This window comes from Ptychodera flava (assembly GCF_041260155.1).
Source record: "Ptychodera flava strain L36383 chromosome 3 unlocalized genomic scaffold, AS_Pfla_20210202 Scaffold_27__1_contigs__length_13241970_pilon, whole genome shotgun sequence".
Taxonomy (NCBI): Eukaryota; Metazoa; Hemichordata; class Enteropneusta; family Ptychoderidae; genus Ptychodera; species Ptychodera flava.
The window spans coordinates 212,354-234,205 of record NW_027248281.1 but is presented as its reverse complement, the minus strand read 5'-3'; the positions used below and the strand labels follow the sequence as shown (position 1 = coordinate 234,205).

Below are 21,852 nucleotides of genomic sequence, written 5' to 3'. Positions count from 1 at the left end.
GACTCGACCAAAGTTGACGAAACTTGCTATGTACATTGAAGATACTGTGATATAACATTATTGAAAGTTATTAAGCATTTTTACTTCAGGCAATTCCTAATTTGCATATTTAATAAACTTTCCTAATTAGGGATATTTTAATCTGAATTGACTTGACAAAAGTTGACGAAACTTACTATGTACCAGTACATTGAAGACACTGTGATATAATATTATTGGAAGTTAATAAGCATTTTTATTTCAGGCAATTCCTAAGTTGCTTATATAATGAACCTTTATAATTAGAGATATATATCTTGAGTGACTCAACCAAAGTGAATGAAACTTGCTACTTACATTGAAGATACTATGATGCAACAATCTTCAAAGTCATTAAGCATTTTTACTCTCGCCAATTCCAAATTGGCATATTTAATAAATTTCTCTAATTAGGGATATTCATCTGAATTTACTGGACCAAAGTTGATGAAACTTGCTATGTACATTGAAGATAATATGGTATAACACGATTGAAAGTCGTTGAACATTTTTACATCAGCAAATTCCTAATTTGCATATTTAATGAAATATCTTAATTAAAGATATATATCTTGATTGACGCAACCATAGACGATGAAACTTGCTATGTTCATTAACGACACTATGATAACAGTATTCAAAATCTTGTAGCATTTTTTCAGCCAATTCCTAATTTACGTATTTGATGAATTTTCCTAATTAGGGATATATACCGGATTTTACATGATCAAATTTGGTGAAACATGCTATGTACATTTGTTATACCAGGTAAAACAATATTGAAAGTCATTTCGCATTTCCATGTCAGGTAATTTATAATTTGCATATCTGATGATTATGTGGTGAACATTGTTTATGAAGTTGATCATGAACACTTTCAAACATGTGGCAAAAGTTTAAATGTACACAAAACTGCAATATATAATGAAACACATGAATATTTTCAGTTCATATCTGGTAATTTTATAAGGGACACCTTTAGTTTGGTATGGCTGATTTTATCACTAGTTATGATGTACTAGGTTGCATGGTATTGTGTAAGTGTTTGTGATCAACAGTTGCAATTTGCCAACCATTCCATACGTCAATGGATGGTGTATCAAAATTTGTTCAAATGCGCTTGACTAGGAATATCACAAGCTAAGGTACACAGAAGCTATTAACCCTTTGCAGTTCAGAGCGCCCTCAAACGCCCTATGGGGGTGTGGCCAAAGCGCCCGAAAGCGCCCGAACATTCCAGACTTCCGGGTCGATTTGAAAATGCGGGAAACGTAACGGTTTTCCGTGATGAACGTATCATCATTTTCTGATGACGTACTAAGCAAATGTTAGGCTACATTTTCCAGCTCATAAATATACAGGTTGCCATTAAAAGTTTTTGCACAAAATCGATCGATGTTTTCTCAGACGCGTCGCTAAGTTTGAATTTTAAATTTTTGTTTACGTCCTGCCGTAGCGTCAACCCTCACTGAAAAATCGCGGATGTCGGTCGCTCGAATACCTAAATCATGAGAATTTTCCTTGACAATGACGAAAAGGAGGAATTCGAAGGCTTTTCAGACGTAGACACAGTGAGTGACATAGACGTTGGCGAGATCGATGCAGCGCTACGGCAAATACTCCAGTTTTAGGACTTCAAACTGTAACCGGAAGCGCCCGATATCTTGCGTGAGATCCATCTTGTGAGTCCATCGTCGTCCCATGGTATAAAATTTCGATCTTCCGAATTTTCTGGTCGCTGAATCTGGCCCTTAGCATCGTTTAGGTGTCGGAGCTCATCCGGTAGATTATTTTTTCTGTTGATTCCGTTTTCAAAACGTAGAAACAGTGAGTGACATTGACGTAGGTGAGATTGATGCAGCGCTACGGCAAGTACACGCTGCATGCAAACTATAACCGGAAGCGCCCGATAAATAGTGTGAGATCTCACAGGGTCGCCTCGTGGTACAAAATTTCGATCTTCTGAATTTTCTGGTCGCTGAATCTGTTTCTTATCATAGTTTAGGCATCGGAGCTCAGCTGTTAGATTATTTTTTCTGTTAATTCCGCCGCCTTTCCGTCAACAAGTTGTTGATGAAATCAAATCAACCACTACGCGACTCTGTGTCGATGGCCCGGCGCCGACGTAAACCAGTACTGGTATGAGACGAAGGTTGATGAAATGCGGGCGTTCATAGCAAAATATTTTGATCGAAATTCACACCATGCCAGATGTAAACGACTACTGGTCAACAGACGACAGATTACAAGTACCGGGGATCGCAAAAGTAATGCCAAAGAACCGATATCAGAAGTATTTTCATGTCAATGATAATGAACTCGATGTGCCCGCCGGTGACCTCAACCGTGCATGATCGTACGTTCAAAGTTCGACCTCATCTTGATCTCAGACGTTAAATTTTCTTTTCCCGCAAATTACGGTCATTTCGCCAGCTGTCGATTGATTAGGCTATAATAAAATTCAAAGGCCATATGATGCAGTACATGCAAGCCAAGCCAGTCAAATAGTATTTCAAAGTTTAGATGCTTACTTGTCCCCTTAGCGGATACTGTCTGAGCTTCGATCCCCAGAATTTATTGGAAAGAAAGGCGGACGTACACGGTACAGGCGCCAAAAAGAGAACTATCGTACCCTCATTTTTTTGAATTAAAGACACTTTATAAATAAATACTTTTATTTTGGTGTAAATTTGATAATTTTGTGTTCGATATTACTTTTACTTTATAATACGTTTAAAAATGATGCAAACATTTCCTCAATGTGCAATGAAATTTGCACAAGCTGGTTGATGATATATAATAATATGTACGGCAAATTCTCGTCTCTATGATGCTACAACAATTGCAAAATTAGAAAAACATTGATTTTCAAAATAACATCATGTAAAAAAAGAAGAAACACTTAGATTATGTGTTTTTTTTTTTTTTTATTTCATCTGGGACTTCTTACCTGAAAAGGAAAGTGTAAAACTGCGCAATAAATCAGCTGCCAGCTTCATTTGATGAGGAAAAGTGTCAAGAAATTTTCTTGAATTCCCCATAAGCAATATATCATTGGAAAGGAAATTTTATAAGCTTTAAAATAATTTCAGGTTGCTGTAGTCAGTTTTGAGCCACTTTTTTACAAATTTGGAATAAACAATACACTGTTAATGATTACAGAATATTTTAATTTTTGAGTGGGGAGTTCTGGTCTCCACTGTACATTGTTATGCAAATGAGCTGGGCTGCAAAGGGTTAAATATTATATATTATAGCCCAAACATGGGACTATGTGCCCGAGGGTAGGTGACCATTTGCCCGACGTAAGGAGGGCAAATGGTCTCCTGCCTCGAGGGTACATAGTCCCTTGTTTGGGCTATAATGTTTTTATTACATGCCTCTCTTTCTCAGTTTGCACCAAAAATATTTACGTTTATTGGCAAATTATAGTCAAATGCTTTATTTTCATTTTAGACGAAAAACAGTTAAAAATAGAACGATTTTCATCATCGAATGGCGCATTGATATATTTAAACTACTGTTATGCGGTTTATCAATATTTTTATGCGAAATTTCCCAAAAACCGGATTTTCTGTGCAAAACATGAAATTTCAATACTTTTAATTCCAAAAGTTTTCAAGTTGAAAATAGTTCCGGTTCACTTTCAGTCCAGTGATGACTATGCGGCCCGCTACATCATCGGCGAGTTACCATTGAATCCTATGGAGCACGCGACGTTCGATATACGAGGCATGTAATAACATGTATACATGCATTCTGGCTTGCCACATGTAACCAAATGTGGGTAAAGTGTCATTGATGCTATTTTTGCTTGATGTCATCAGGCAGCATGATCCCTTGCTCTTACTAATATTTAATTTTCTTACAGGAAAATTGGAGTGCATTTGCCCCTGACTTTAAAGAGTTGGATGAAAATGTGGAGTATGAAGAAAAAGAAAGTGAATTTGACATTGAAGATGAAGACAAATCTATTGAAGATCCAATTGGTTAGTCTCTAAATCTACTTTGGTGTCAAGACCATTTGTGAAAAGCACAACTGAGTATTTTCTTTCCCAGAAATGTTATTATGAGTTTGGCAGAGAGCCAGTACAGCATATTTAAAGTTTGTATGCATCTACCCAGAATCAGAGTTTAGAAATTCTTAATAGTTTTGGTGAAACTTGTGTCAATATCATACACAGATATGTATGTAAGTGATATAGTATGATTTAATATGGCCTCCACATGAACACTTTTTGCAAGAAAATGTTTCATATGGAGTATTAAATTGACTTGATTGAACTAACCTTGTTTAAACCTGTCACAAGAGAATGCAACACAAAATAAACCCTTATCTCAATTTGTGTTTGAATATCCAATAATCCAGTATACAGTACCAGAATCACATAACTTGTAGCTTTTGCCGCGCAGTTGCGATAACTGCTGGTGTGGTAACTTCGCGGTAACACCTCTTTTATTAGCTGGTGATTTTCTTTGTCCTCGTTTGCGGTAACTGCAGTAATTGGACAATAGTTGCCGCAGTAGTTGCGACAAGTACAACAAAAGAACATGCGGTATTGCGTCAAGTGAGGAGCTGTTAAAGACCCAAAGTTGGTTGCCGCACAGACCTTTTGTGAAGGTTTACTTTTGCCTCGCCCTCTGAGTTTACAATCACAGCCACAAGTTTTCACCATAGCGATCTTGGCAAAGGCGGGTACCTGGAAGCATTTCTTGCATTTTTCTTCGTACTCGGAAATGTATGTAACGTACTGTTATCTCTGAATTCTGAAATTCTGTTTCAATCATAGACAGTAGAGGGGAAGGCATACACGTTGGCTAGTTCAAAAGGGAGCAAAACCTTGTGGTTGACAGCAGTCACTAACGGTGACAGCCTAACAGCCTGCTAGATTCAGCGACATCCGCCATCTTGGATTTTAACTCTCGAAGAGTCTGGTGCGGTGGTACATGTGTGAGCGACAAAGTCTCTTTAATTGTCTTCTTCTATTTTATTATGAAGAGCCATTTTATTGCGAATAAAGGCCTGGTGTATCAATAAATGTAGATGAGAGCTGTTTATAATCTTATGTATAAAAATGTGCTGTAAACTATACTACAGTGTGACGTGTGTTCAAAATTTGCGTTCGATTGTTGTGGAAAATGTTTACCAAAGTTTAGCTGCTACTGCTCAACTTTTATTTGGAAGATATATTCTGGTAAAAGTGTCATGAAAAGTTATCATCACTTGGCATTTTATGCAAGTAAGAAATTTCCTTGAGCGTAATGTTTTGTCTAAAGTGGCAGCTGAATTATTGGCGTTGTATGTTTGTGTAAACAGATTTTGGACATCCGATCTTCTGATCAAACTTTGATTACTGATTTTAGCATTGAATCTGTGTGAAATGGTGTGAAAATCGATGATTACAGTGTACTTGACCAAAAACTTCAGTACTGGGCGATCGGATAAAGTGTTTTCAGCTACATTATGAACAGCAACACTGCGTCGGTAAATGGCGATACTCACGTTAGCAGTGTTTCCGGTCAATTTGTTGACAATATGAAAACATTTCACGTGCACAAATGCTCGGCATATCTATCTATCGTCGTCATCTGAATACGTACCGGCCACTTCCCGACGAAAATGATAAAACCAATACCCAAAATGTTGCAAATTAACATTGTTGATATCCCAAAGAAATGTTCACGATAACAGGAACATTTTTGACGTATTCATACATGTATTCATACTGAGAATTTGATTGAAAAAAAAATCAAAACTAATTACAATCACACGTACACTGTCAGCAGGCTTATACAGCTCAGGTACTGTAACTATCAAACACCGAAACAGTCTGTATATATCTCCCTTGTTTGATCAAAACGAAAGTCTACCTTCCGTAGTGTAAGAATCATCTGATTACCGGCCTGCTCGTCCCGACGCGACGCCCTAGTCGATACTCGCATCATGCTGTGAGTACCCAGGGTTGACAACACAAAAAAATCGTTCTCAGCTGGGGCATGGCAGAAATTTGAATTACTAGAATAATGCAGGCTGCTTACACAACTACACAAACATCAAGCTTCATGGTACACGGCAACGCAACGCAAGACTTTTATATTATCAGTGAGTTTTTCAAGTCCATCCACACAATGTAGAATGCAGATTCAAAAGAGCAAGTTTGCTGATCTGCTGCGTGTACTTTTCAAAACCAATGGAAATAAATGTTGTTCATGGGTTGCCTTTTCTTTCCTTCTTCAAAATATACTCCACTACGTCAAAGCACACTTGGATATCAGATTACGAATGTTCAGAAATGGTTACTGTGGAAAGTTGTTTGTCAATAACTGCACACATTGCAGAAACAAACCACTAGAACTTCTTGAAGTGCGGAAACTGTAGCAATTCTTCGCAATATGAGGTTGACTTCATGCAAGGCCAACATATACTCAGAAAATACTAGCAATGATTTTGTATTAATGCACGGTGGAACTTCTATGATTATGTCGAAAGGTACGTGTTCAGCACATAAAAGACGACGGCCCATCAATGATTGACTAGACAACGATCGGTACATTTATAAGTCAGAGACCATATAATAACTGAATAAATAAAAGTAGTAAACTTTAGCAAGACTCGCGTTAGAGGTAGGCTGTTGCGCAGATGGTGGGGTAAACACTGTGACGTTGACCAGCCACGAAACTGCTGCCGAGAAAAGCTGAGTGACTTGGGGCCAGTCTACGTTAACTTATACCTCCAGGCCTCAGTTTTCTTTTCATTTAGCTGGTTCTATTTATGCAGTGGTGAGATTAGCAGAGCGGTGAATTTCAACTCAAGATGAAAGAAGAGTTGGCCATAAAATTGCTGATAAAATATTTAAACTTCAATTAAACACCGCGCAAAAAAAATGTTCGAAATAGTAATGTGCAAGGGGGAACATTGGTACAAAGCGTTGGCTTGAAAGCCAAGCGCAACCTTCCGATTGGCAACTCCACTGTAGTCGAGTTGATAGTCCGGGGGGACTTATAGGTTTGGTCATGTCCGTGCATGCGTGTGTCCGTCCGTCCGTCCGTTCACGCAGATATTTCAGAGACGCCTGGGGCAATTTCATTTAATCTTGGTACAAGGATTATTCCTTATGTCAGTCATATGCACGTCAAATTGTTTTGAGATCCGACCCTATATGGCCATGTGACAGTCGTTTCATTGAAAAAAGGGGGACTATGTCATTGACAATTACTTTTTAGAAAGAGCTCTATTTCTAAAGCGACTGCACTAAATTTGATGAAACTTTGTAAAGATATTTGTCACACACAGCTCTGATAGCACACAGTCAGTATTGCATCAATTAATTGCTAATTTGCATATTTGATGAATTTTTGTAATTAGTGTAACATGTCTAGAAATGCTGTATCAAATTTGATGAAACGTGGCACAGATGTTGATCCTTTGACATCACAATGGCATTCATTGATATGTAGTTGTACCATGTCAATTAATTGCTCATTTGCATATTTAATGAATTTTCGTAATTAGGCTGATATATCAGGAAATTATTCATCAAATTTCTTGAAACTTTGTATGGATGTTGAGCTGACATTGCTTCTAACATTTGAATGAAGACATTTATCAGTATCATTCAAATTAATTGCTAATTTGAATATTTAATGAACTTTACTAATTAGGGGGCTATGTCCGGAAATACCGCCGAGTACTATCGATCATTGGTTACCTCTTGACACACAAAATCTGTGCGAATGTTATTGAACGAGGGATTTCTCTGTGCCTCATGTAATTATTTGTTACAGTTGAACGGTATTTCGAACCACAAGTGAGTACATGGATGGCAATGACCGCGAATTCAAATAGCAGCACTCACCATTGTCTTCTGGTTACTCGCATTGCATGGCAGTTTTTGCAGCATTTGCTGCGCTGACTGATAGTGGTTTGCCCAAAGTCAAAGACTGCTAAACAAAAAAAATGCCTCTTATAGGAAATCAGCCTTGATCACTAATTGCTGTGAATACCATAAAAGTCATGCCACAAACAGGAACACATCATTTGAACCTTTATCTTAGGCTTGATCCATGTCGCCTGGCTTTCCTCGGCAGCTCGGCAGTTGAGTTACTGTAGCTGGTCAAGCAAGGCGTTCATCCCACGACTACGCAACAACCTGCCATTAGTGCGTTGGTCTGGTGATGTTTAGTCCTTCAGTTTTGATACCTAGGCCCTATATGCCCACAGACTTGGAGCAAGTCTATCTTTATCTGCGCAATTTGTGTTCGCCGGTACAGCTGAAACCACAAGACTGATTCCACTGAATATGCATCACTACTGGAGGCCTGTAGCCGGTAACACAAAGCCCTGCCATGCAGACTCTGAGCTGCAGAACATTTTTGCATGGACGAAGCCTTGGTTGAAACCTATACCCGGGAGTGAATCAGATTTCTAGGGGATGAAGTTCTTAGTCTCATAATTGTTTCTTAGACATGATAAGAAAAAGGCAGAAGTATGTCTAGCCGTATTTAACAATGTCTTATGGAGTATTCACGTAGTCATGACCAGGCATACACAGCATGCAGTACCCACAATATACATGTCAGTTGCGAAAGTATATTGCTTCAGTCTGGCGATCACCTCAATACTAACGTGACAGTCTGCTGAAGTTTCTTCCTTCATTTTACTCCCTTTTGATATTTCCAGTGATCGCGCTAGATTTTTTTACTCTGCGTACATTGCACGCATCATGCCATTGAAAATGCGTAGAAGTAAAATTTCATGCGTAACGTAAAAAATAGTTTATCTCCAATACATACTGTAACAAAATAAAGTACACTGTATAGGCTATAGTCACTCACGTTGGCTGAAGTGTTTCCGTGTTCATTTAAAATTTGCGGCGATCTTTCTTTTCACGATACAAGGCGATTGCTCGTTCAAAGTTGAAATGCTCTGTACTGCCACCATGCATTGATATCAGCATGAGGTCATCAACGTGTTTTTCATTCAGACGAGATCGTCGTGAGTTTTTTATTTGGTTTTGAGTTGAAAACCCATGCTCACATGGCACACTAGTTACCGGAACAGCTGCAGCTGAAGCCAGTGATGCAAACGCTGGGTACACGTCACGGTATTCTGTTATTAGTAACCTGCAGGTTTCATCAAAGTTTGGGTGTCCGTGCCCTCGTAAGGTAAACTTCATTTGCCGGAAGTTCTGACGCAAAGAATCAACATCGATGAGCGGATCGCCGGCATGCTCGTTGCCAAAAAAATGGGTCAATACTTGTAAGGATTCAACGCCATGTTCATCAAGCAATCTGTCGACTCTGGGATATTTGCTGGCATTCAATACTGCGTTGAAGCTTGCCAATAAAGACAGGTCTTCATCGGGAAAGCGACCGCGTAAATTATCAATGAGATGTTGAATGAACTGGACCCGTGTTGTCACATGAGCATTGATATTTACCTGCGTGGAGTAACTTAGCGAAATTCCTAAATACGTCTTCGCCGCAGCACCAAAATTTCCAATGAATTCCCTTTCGCTGTCACCGCTAAATTCTGTGTCTCGAAGTCGTTTAAGCTCTCTTACGGTGGATTCGACCATAGGATGAATAGTTGACAAGTTGACGTCCTCTCGCTGAAATATGAGATTGAGTCTGTCAACAATGGGCAATGCATCCTGGAGCATTTTCATCGTCGCAACAAATGAAAATGTTTGAATTATTCGCTGCAGGCCTTCAGCTTTGGTGTTTTTTCGGGCCGATTCTTCTCCAAGTTCCAGACATAAAATATTCCAGGTTTTGTCTAAACTAGAAACACATCGTGACAAGGAAAGCCATCGTACTGTACACGGCTCCTTGAGACTTGTAAAATCGTCGTCAGACATGGCTTCAGTAAGTTCGCATAATCAACCATATCGCGCTGCCGAATGTTGAAAGAAATGAAATATACCGTTTGCCGTATCCCAGTGTCCCGAACTTTGTCAGTTTGTTTAGCTGCACCTGAGGCTGCTAGTGCTATACGGTGAGCGACAAAATGTATGTGAATACAGAAAGGAGATGTCTGCTTCAAATGCACGCCAACGCCGCTGAGTCGTCCCATCATCACGCTCGCGCCGTCAGAGCTTAGGCCTACCAACCGCCTCGCTTCAATGCCTTTTTCTTTCATAACTTCTTCAATCTTATTAAATATTGTCTCGGCATCACCACTCTGCACTGTGTAATTTCCTCCAAAAATAGTTTCAGCTTTTCCGTTCTTATTCAACACTCTGAAGAATACAATCAATTTCTTGAACACAGTGATGTTCACAGTTTCATCTACAAGCATTCCGACATACAGACTTTCCTGTATTTTGACTTTTATATCCTCTCGTATTGTGTCTGCGATTGCGGCCTGCATCTCACTGACGTTTGTGTGGTGTTTTGGAATTGCACAATCTTTTGACGTGAAAGCTTGGCAGCCGTTTTCTTGCTGTAAGCGAATAAGTCCCCCATAAACGTCATTAGGCAACTCCTGCTTGGATAAAAAATATACTGTGCGGAATATAGCTCTACGAGTTTCGTCTGTCTGTCTTTTGCTGGCTTGAACGGCAGAGTGAAGTAGATTCTGACTACTCCTTTCACTATATATCGCTCTCCTATGTCCGGGGCTGTCCACGTGTTGTTTTAGGACAGATTTTTGTAGGTCTCCACAACCTTTGGTGAAAGCATTGTTTTCGCCCTGTTTTTCACACAGTTTACAAAACATTACGGTGTTACTTTTGCCTTTTTATGTTTTCGGCCCGTAACCAAGTAAATTCAATCTCCCAATCTGCCCTGTATATTTTCTGCCTAGCGATCTTAGACCTCTTCTCTGGATGAGTTTTTTCGCTTTCCGTATTGTCCCGCGTTTCAACATCGGCATTGCCCAAAACATCGCTCGACGTGGAGGCCACAGCAGGATCCATTTTATCAGACGACCCTCCAGAGCAGTCTGTTGTTGTAGTGCTGCTGTCCGCCTGGGGAGGTTAATGGCCATCACTTTCCCTGGCTCACTTACCAGAAATCTCAGAAAAGTATTGGGAAATTTGACGCTGCATGTTTGTACAACATGCTATATGCAACTAATGCTGCTCTAGGTTTAATCTGCCATGTGCCGTGGGAACAATGCGCCACTTCAGTAATTTTTAGTACTTTGTGCCCTGTGGGCACAAGGTACTAATGTGATGGCGCGGCCCAATATGCCCAACATAGTGGGCCGTATGCTGTGGACGCAGGAATCTCAGAAACGCTTCAGTAACTTTTTCTGAAATTTGGTCTGGTGGTCACTTGGGCATGTATCTCAAACGGTCTTTTTTCTTTTTTTGATTGAATCATTTTAAAGTCACTTTTTAGCTTTTCTGTGAAAACCACTATTTTCAAGTTTTCCTCAAAACCACTGATTTGGTTATTGTGATGTTTGGCATGGGTGTTCTTATAGTTGAAATGCCGTCAGAAATGTTCAAAATTTGGTGATACATGCCTTGTATTATTTTTAAACAATATTTTTATCTATTTTTATTTTATATTTACTTGATTTCGACACACTTTCGCTAAAGCTACCGTCTGCGCATGCGCACAACTGTAGGACAAAATCTGAGTTGAAGAATCGAATCGGACGCCATCTTGTTTCTCGGTCTTGGCACATTTTTTACGTTGTAAACGTTTTACTGTGTATTTCAATATTTTCTATAGTTATGAAGTTGACAGTGATGCACTTTTGCGGCTGTTGTGTATTTTTGGTAAGAAAGGCGCCTTTGGTCGAGTGAAGAATGATGGCCTCAGTAGGCGATAAACACCGGTACCAGCAGGCATATCAGTTCTACTGAGGAAGTATTTAATCCACTAGGCCCATAGGTCAGAGGCTCACTTAGGGGAGAACCATTTTATTTCTGGGGGGTATGGAGGATTTTGAGAAAAAAAAAATTGTCACCAGGTGAAATAAAAGAAACAAATTAAGCCTGTAATGGCTTGAGAAAAAAAATTCTCATAACAGACAGAAATAAAAAAGGAATTGTCACAATGCAGTTGAAATGAGCAAAATTTTGGAAACTTCATTCTCATGTATTCTTTGCTGGCATGCTGCCATAGGCAGTGCAAATGTTTTTACCACAAGCAATTCTTATGTGTTTTTTTTTTTCCCAGCACTTATGATATAAGCATTCACTACTTTACACCTCAGTGCACTCGATGTTTTCCTTCCCTTTTCTGACCAAGAAATCATATTTCAGGATTTCTGTTGCAATATCTCAATGGTATAGGCAATATCTAAATGGGACTATTTGACTTAGGGTTTCGGGTTGACTATTAGGGTTTCGGACCCGTGGTCTCGAAACCCTAATAATAATAAAAAACAGAACGATTACTAGAGGGTTTCGGACCCATGGTCTCGAAACCCTAATTAGCTTTATTGAAATTCTTGAAACTGATACATCAAAGATACTGTGATATAACGTTATTGAAAGTCAAAAGACATTTTTACATCAGCGAATTCCTAATTTGCATATTAAATGAATTTTCATAATTAGGGATATTTATCTGAATTGACTTCATCAAAATTGATGAAACTTGCAATGTACATTAAGACACTGTAATACAATATTATTGAAAGTCATTCATTCCCAATTTGCATATTTAATGAACTTTGCCAATTAGAGATATACATCTGAATTGACCTGACCAAAGTTGACATAACTTGCTACATATATTGCAGATATCATGATACAACATTATTGACAATAGTTAAGCATTTTTACTTAAAGGGCAGGGCCGGGTATAAATAGCTAGTGCCCCCGTTAGAGTTAGTTCATGCAAAGCGTGGCTTGGGTGGCGTCACGCTCGATCGCTCCGTAAAAACCATGCCAAAATGGTCACAGGCGAAGAAATTTAGGCGTCCATGCACCTATACCTAAGTATGAATGTCTAGTGATTGAATGTATCGATAAAATTTTATGATTTGAGCATAAACAAGGCTGATTTTGATCGATAAAGGTATTTCTCTTTGTCTTCAACTAGCGTGGCAAGCGGCCGTAACAAAGGTCTGCAAGCTGTCACTCAAAAAAGGACACGATACAGGTGTGAAGCGGTAAATGTTTGCGATGTCAACATGTTAGATACGCCACATCATTGTAATTAGATGGAGCGACCGCAGTGCAGACCCGCAAGCACAGGCGCTATGTAGCTTGGGAGTATGCTAATAGATCGATTTTCGGCTCGATCTATCGATTCCGTAGTCGATATGCCCACGACTGCAACCGAAACACTCATTTAGGTTGCAGTGCAGGCATGTCGACTACGGGATCGATAGACCGAGCCGAAAAGCGATCTATTTAGCAGAATACCCAGCTCGAGCGCCTGTGCCCGCTAGTATGTCACTCAAGCCATAGCGCCTTCTTGCGTAGACGCCGTACCACGACACGCCGCTATTTCCAATCGTTTCTTCCACAGAACTGTCATGTAAAGTTCAGATTCAAGTTCTTTTAGATTTTGCTGTCGTATGGTGAAAAGTATTATTATTATCGTCTTGCCGTATTAAAAGATTTTTGAGGACCTAAACGACATCGTGTGTTGCTCCATTGCCATGGAATCCGATGTCAAGGAAAAGCGGTGACTTTTTTCAAGTTGAATATAATTTCCTTTCTGTTTGCATTAGTCAATTCATCGAAATACTTTTGATCACAATTGAGTAAACATAGACATTGGACTGTCTCGATTCTCCCGTCTATGATTCGATATTCACTGACTCATTCTTTCTTTCTCTTCTTTGTCGATCGATGAAAGTAATTTCATCTTCAATACTCTGTCCTAATATGACAGATGTAATATCCAAACCTATATTGTCATTTATTTTCGACCAACGTACAAAACTTGGTCCGTTCGCCAAAGCACATATCTGACGAGACGTTTTGCGAAACTGTGAAAAATATATTGGATGAACAGCCGTACTCTATGATTTGGGGATATTCATGTTGCAGTCTCTCCGAAAAAAACACAAAAAAACGGGGATGTTTAGGCGATAACAAAGGCGATGACTCAGTATATAGTTGAATAAAAAAAAATTTCGGACATCATATTTTTATCTATTAAAAGCGTACACTTGTCGGTTTGATGTGCGACCATACACAGATCGCCCATATTCTTCTAAAACTAGTCAAAACAATTCTGCGACAATGATGGTGTCTCTTCGTGAACGTCCTTGAACCCGTACCCGCGACCATTGTTTTATTTTATGTGTTCCGTGCATGGTTGATGATTGGTAGAATTCATGTTACAGTATCAAAATTTGAAGACACACGTGATTGAATCCTGTGATTCAATCACTACGGTGTGTAGGGACGGCAACAGTTCACGGACCATGGGAGTATCAGCAGTACGCAGTACATTGCATGCTTTCTAAGAATGAACAGCGTGTTTCTATAGCTACCATGCGAAATCCGGCTTTGACCAATGTTCCTGTCCCGCCGTAGGATAACTTTCGAGCTGCGTAGTTACTATTGAGGTTCAGATATCCGAATCTTTCGTGTTCGAAAGGCTTATCGATTTACAGAAAATGCTAAACTTTTGTTATTAGTTTACATGTACATAACCCAGCACACGGGGCAAAGCTAAATACTTACCAGGTTGGAAAATTTCTGCGAGTGTCTCTCACCAGCGGTCGCGAGGAAAAAATAAGTCGATATCATTGATCCGCCATGTTTATTGTTGTTTTTACGTCTAGTTTGAAAGTCATAGACTTTCTCAACTGTGAAATTCATATTGCATTCAATATTTTACGCACGAAGTCACCTGTGCATTTAAATACGTCCATTCGGGAGCAGAAACGTTTACAGACTTTCGATGGTGATAACTAGCTCCATGTCGTGACATGTCTCCAGTTACGGAGTTTATCCGGTAAATTTCGTAAATCGAAATCGACATTAACATTGAGCGGTGATCGTGAAGCGTTAAATAAATGTCGGCAAAATATAACATAAAATGGGTAGACGAGAGAGAGAGAGAGAGAGAGAGAGAGAGAGAGAGAGAGGTGGTTTATGCACTCGCGAACTGATTATTGTCTATAGGATGGATGGATGCTGTGTTGGTTTACACATTTGCGCTGCACAGATATCGAAAATGTACAGATACTTTCCCGAAATTTGACTTATTTTATAAAAGAGTAGAATAAAACCAAAAGTGTTGAAGATACTCTTCAGATGCTTGATTCGCAAGTTTGCTAAAGTTATATTATACTTACAGAAAATAGTCGCTACAGTCTTCTCTTCAAAGAAATATGTTCTTCAACACCACGTTTCTTATGATCGGTGATGTTACATTTTATTATTTCTATTAATAATCTTTTATAGATTAATGCACCACGGTGTTAATTTCGGATTAATTCAACTATTTCAAACCGTAATTATCTTTTTAGTGAGAGGGCTTTTAGTAGTTCTGTGGACGAAACGATCGGTAATAGCAGAGTATCTTGGCAATGGCACGACGTCTACGCTATCGTTTAGCTGCAGCGATTGTACAGTTGCAGCCCGCGCCCGGGCCCCGGGTAGGCCTAATTCGGAACGTAATAAAGCCTTCAGTTGCAGCGGCGTCGTGCTGTACCTTTGTCATTACTGTTGAAGTACCCCTGTTATTGCTACAAGCATCGCGGGCCGCTTCATGAAACGTTTCTCAGTCTGCTCAGTGTACTGGTCTCGCCGTTATATTCAGTTACGTATAATATGTTGTTTGCATGTCAACACATTGGCCTGTTTACAACCTCCTGTGCACACTAATCGTGACCGTAATTTACAAAGACATAAACATTCGATCCCGCCCGTGAATGTCAAAGGTGAACGGGATTAACTTGATCCCGGGTATCAAGTCCCTGGCCTTTAAGCCAATTCCTAATTTACATATTCACTGAACTTTGCTTATCAGGGGATATATACTGGGATTTACTTGATCAAAGTTGGCATAACATGCTATGTACAATGATGATTATAGCAGGTTAAAATAATACCGAAAGTCATTTTACATTTTTATGTCAGCTAATTTATAATTTGCATATCTAATGAGCTTTCACAGCTCGGCATATACGGTTTGAAGGACTTGGCCGACGGTAATTACATTTGCTATATAAAGTGGTGATACAACGACTGTCCCACAGCAGTCAAAGAACTTTAATATTTTTATTTTAGCTAATTACATTTTTATATACTTCATGATCTTTTAGAATTAATCAGCGGTGATTATTTTTCATTATGTTTATCATAATACTTTCAATGAAGTTGCAAACATGTGGCAAAGGTTCAAATTTACACATGACTGCAACATATGATGAAATGTGAGCATTTTCTGTTCATATCTGGTGTGTCCTGTCTTTGTGTATATGCATATTATTGCTAATTTTCGAATCAGAATTACATACTTTGAAGAAACACTGTCAGAGCAACCATCCAATCATATAATAAAAATGGACTGTTCCATCAACATAGGTGGTGGGCTCATCGAAGATGGTAAATTTGATGACAGTTTTGTACACTCTAGATTAACACAAGGGATGCTGCGATGTTTCAATTTCAATTAAGGGGTAGGCCCACCATCCTTGAGTGATTTTGGTCATTTTTACCTTCTCGTGTCTATTTATAGACAGAGAGGGTATTAGAGTTGAAAACCAATATGCTGCTGTCAAGAATTTCCGTCTGTCAAGACTTCCGTCTGTCAAGATCCGTTGACGTCATGCCATTGTGATGGGTCATATCATAAACTGGTGGGGGTGTTCATGGCTCAGGTTGAGGTGTGGGAGAACGATTTTGAGCTATGACAAAAATCAAAAGGGACTTAGCGGCATAGCCACAGTGTTAAGCCTTTCTCCAAGGTTTCTTAGTTGACTACAATCTATTACAGACTACTGAGCTGACGTTAGGGGTACTCACTTTGTGTTTGCTCACTCTGTGAGCACTAGTGTTTGGTACTGAGTTGCATGGATATCCCCTCATGGCCTCACGTGATCTGGGCCTGTTGCATAATCTGCAGAGATGATCATATGCCTAGCCTCCGAGTCTGAAAACTGTCATTGTGTAAGCCTGTCGGCATTTTCCTTGCATTTTTTCTCATTAAATTTTGCAAAATATCGGCGAGTACCTCAATATTTCAAGATAATCCTTTCTTCCCAATCGTTTCCTGGAGTTTCAGAGTCATATGAACGAAAATGAGTGAAAGTTTTAGACAGGAAAATCGGACGTCGGCCATGTTCAGTGTTTACAGTGCAATCAGAAGTTTACGTGGAGGAATTAACCAACAAACACAGGAGTGTTCATGATGCCCGCCCTCTAGAGGCAGACCCTCCTATATGAAGTACCACATTTGATGCTTGTGGAAAGCTTGACCACACAATGGAGCATTTAAACTTTTAGAAAATGACAAACTGAATAAGAAGGTATTCAGAAAATGTCAAATACTGAGGAAAAATGCGCAAATATTCAAAATAAACAGGGTAACTGATTGGTCAGCTATAAAAAACAATGAAAATGTTTATGATCAAAAGTTTTTGAGATGCGCACATTTTAACAAATACAGAAATTATTAACATTATAAATATAAGACCAAACTATTTTTTCAGGGATGGGACAGGTTGGAAATGAGGGGTGAGAGACAAAGGCACTCCTATTGCTGCATGTGGATGCAGCCACACCATTTCATTTACAGCATACTTATTCACTGTGTTGTGTTCAAGTTCCATATTGTACTGACTGTCATACAAGGATAACATAAGCAAATCAAATCAAATTAAAAAAGGATCAATGCTGTTGTGTGGATTTTGCTGAACATGGCTGATATTTCGCCCTATATATTTGGTATCCAGCAAAGGCATATTTTGATGTAAAGTCAAAATTAACACTACATTGCTGACAATATATTTTACCGTTTCTGCATGAATTTTTCTTTTTTAAATTATAGTATATTAGTACTTCAAACAGATTAACAGTTATCGTGATGTCAACCCATAATTTTACATCACAAAGACTGTAATTCTGCCAATTTTTTTGTTTTTCAGTCATTTTATAAATTTTGCACTGCACAAGATGATTGAACAAATTGCAATGTTTGAATTTGTAAACTCAAAGAATAAAAATCCTTTGGTCACAAATTAAATTATTTTTTGAAAAGGAATTACTCTTAAACACTTTTAGCATATATTCTTTACACGGTCATGTATTTCAAGGAAAATATGCCTATTAAAAACAGTAATTTCTTCACTTTCAATTTGTTTTCAATACTATGACAATTATCAGCCATGAGGTTATACAAACACAAGACCAGATAAGCGTTTTTCATCATTTCCACAGGACTTTTTGGAAAATCCATTAAAAACAGTTAAAAGTGACTGGAAATGATCACTTGTTATACATTTAATTTACAGATGCCAAGTTGTGTATTTCACATGCACTCAGGTCAGTAAGGAAGTGCGTCATTACTATTTTGGACTGTTAATTCTTATTTCTGAATTGTTTAACTTTTTTCCACATTGAACTATCTTTAGGCAGTTTATACTGTAGCTTAGAATTTTTTTGATCGATGTATTTAATCATCTTTTGGGTTCTTTGGGTCCATATCCCACCTCATGCCCCTACATCATTAACTATTTACCAACAACTCCATGCTAACAACCAATTACCTGACCTGGCCACACATTAGAGAAGGTACAGCGTCATTGACGGTATTTTTTGTTTTATGTTAAATTTTGAATCCGTCCAATACAGCCTTTGAGTGGACAATAAGTTTGAAACCATAACATACTTGAAAATGTGTTCGATTTTAACAAAAATTAACATTGTAGGCCAGTTTGCGTGCAGTGTTTTTCTTATGTCTTAACGGTTTCCAGATTAGTCAAGACTATCTCAAGAGCTTAAGTAGATTACGTTAATTCCGTCCGGAGGAGTGCGCATGCATCAGTCTTCTTCCCAGCTGCCGGCAGGAAGTATGTCATGGCTACTGAAGGTAGCCGTCAATTGCAAAAGCATGGTCCACAAAAGCGAAATATCAAGCATATGGAATGAGAGAACAGTTAAATTGTCAGAGTTACAGTCCAGCTTAAAACTCCAGTTTCCAATGCGTTGAATGAAACTGTGTAAAGTGGATCTGGTCACAAGCGAGCACTGTAACGCAGAACGCTATGCTTACTCATTCAACACTAAACTGAGCTTGAACAAAAGCTGGTGATACATCTTGCGCACAACTGAGAGGCAATTTTTCCCATTTTTTGTCAAAAAATCATTTTCTATCAAAGTATTTGTTGGATTGCTTTAAAACATGATAGTCTTGATCGTAGGGTTGTTTTCTGTCAGATGTGTGAAAGTCATTATGAGATGGAGCATTTGATATTGCTGGGGTATAAGATTAATTTGAACTTGCAATTTGGAATTTCCTTAGTAATCAACCTGTAAGAATGCAATGTATTGTGTGTACCAGTGTGCGAAATTAACGTCGGTCCGACGGTCCGAGACCGACAGATTTCTCGTCGGGTCGAAAGTTTTTAGCAACATGTCGGTCCTTATGATCGACTTAAATTTGGAATAAATGATGAAAATTTCTCCGTCAAGACCTGTAACAGATGCAGATGATGACTGACTCTGAATCATGTGATTCAGACTTGAACGTCATGCACCTTTCAATGTTTTCCACCGTGGGAGTGCGGGGCAACAGGGGATATTGATCGCACTTCGAGTCCTGGTAGTGGGGAATTCGATCTCAATGGTATGCCAGACGGGGAGGGGGTTGTGACTTTTGTACATTTACGAAGAGTCTAATCCCTCCGATCGACGCGCATAGCACGGTGCCGCTGATTACATTCAGATCAGGATGAATTATGTCCGTGCATGCAGATTCTAGCAATGATGGAATGAATTGATTTTGGTGCAATAATGCAATATTATAATAATACTCGTCTAGTAAGTGTACCCCTGGTAATGTTAGTATATCTGTGTCATATGATAACAACACCCAGTATCACTTCACTAGTTCCACACTTTAAGTGTTCGGAATTTACATGTACACAAATGAACATAATACAGCCCTTCATTTTATCAAACTGACTCCGTTTTCTTTGCTTTGATTTTCCATTGAAGCATTCCAAACATAAACGGTTCATAGAAGAGTTAAAGACAAAAACCTACGACGAGAACAGTGCTGTTGACCTATCATATTAATTTGGTTTAACATAGAGGTATTTTTTTTACCTCCATGGTTTTGAACTACGCCCGATACAAGGACTAGATGTTACACGACAGCCTAAGTGTGCTACTTGCGGTCGACAATCAAGTTCACGTTTCGCTGCGTATGTTTGTTGACCGCTAGAACATCTTGCTTGCTCGTTGGTCTTTAACCAAAGTTCACAAGGCCGACTGTTACCACGATATATCGACGTGATAATAAGTGTACATTTTATAAAACAGAGCAGCCTTATCATAACAGTTTTGTAACAGTTTTGTCGAGTTGCACGATCCGTCGTGTATACTTTCAGAGGCCGAGAGTAGGGCTTCAAATTGTTTCATGTATACCGGTACCGTTTTACGACAGACATGCAAAACTCACCGTCATCCTGGGCTGTAGGCCTAAATGTCGCAAAAAAATACGTCTTTCAAGATTTTACAGTATCATTATGTGATCATGTCGATGGTTTTCAGCAGTATCGAGTGTCTCTCAAACTTTTCAGAGTCATTTTAATAACTTTAAACTTTCAAAGGGCGTTGAGACCCAGCAATCGCTCAGGCAAAACTTTTCGATCAGAAATCATGCATTCATTTCCGCGAGTGGTGACTGTGCCATTCATGTTGTCTGCAATTTCTATAATCGAGAAACAAGTTACGATACTTGTCCTTTTAATTAAAAGTATAAATTCATCTGTTTCTTCATGAATGCAACAGAGGCCACATTTAAGCATATTTAGTTTCTGAAAAAATGTTGTAAGTAATCCATACGTCATATCAAAATACGTACCAAGTATTTTCTTCCTTCTGTTTAAAAAAGACGTAGTAATCAATGTTTGCATAAAAAAATATTCACATACACTTATGACTGTTTTCAAGGTACTAAGTTATTCACTCACTCTTCTACCACTCACGTTGGCTAATTTCAGAAGTGATTTTTAGCTCGCCAACCATTTTCAAATCACAATATCACATGCCCTGGTGTAGTGTACATTTGTACACAGCAATGTAGAGAACACCATTCCCCATAGAAAAGTCATGAGAGAAAAATTTTCTCGCTTTAATCATCCCCATGTAGCCAGTGCATGAGCATGTATTCGCCGGCCCCTTGGTGTTTGACATCATTTTATAGTCCGAGAGTGGGGATTAGACATGGCAAAAAAATGTCAAATTCTCCTGTTAGTCCCATAGTCCCCCCTCCCCGTGGTGGAAAACATTGATAAATGTGTGCGCATGACAATGAGGAAGATGAGGGATGTAAACTTTTTCAGATTGTAGATCATGTAGATGAATGTTTCATGATCATTCACCTACACTATTCTGCAATCTATGTGAACAATAGTCCTTTTGAGTGAATACTTACTGACTCTATTGATAAAAGGACACGAAAAATTAAATAATACAACATTCAAAAGCATAGCATTGGTGGAGAAGTTGACTTTAATGGTCGTTAACAACTGCATTTATTGAGGACCGGCAGTTTTCTGTAAGGACCTGAAGCTTTGGCTTGGTGCAGGCCCTTATGACCTGAAGCTATTTGCTCTTAATTTCGCACACTGGTGTGTACCAGTACTTAGTTTCTCTGTAAAATGGGAGCACAGTGTCATTGACACTATTTTTGCCATTTGTGGTCAAAAAATTTGTTTCTGACAAAGTACTTGTT

The 21,852-nt window shown here is 38.8% G+C and overlaps 1 protein-coding gene across 2 annotated transcripts in view; it reads left to right on the top strand.

Annotated features, from left to right (window-relative positions):
* LOC139126525 (retinoblastoma-binding protein 5-like) overlaps positions 1 to 21,852 on the top strand; it is a 299,327-nt gene that overhangs the window by 153,988 nt on the left and 123,487 nt on the right. For both annotated transcript variants that reach the window (XM_070692577.1, XM_070692578.1), the window contains one exon: positions 3,890 to 4,007. In XM_070692577.1, the coding sequence (XP_070548678.1) occupies positions 3,890 to 4,007 (118 nt within the window). The remainder of the gene's footprint in view (positions 1 to 3,889; positions 4,008 to 21,852) is intronic.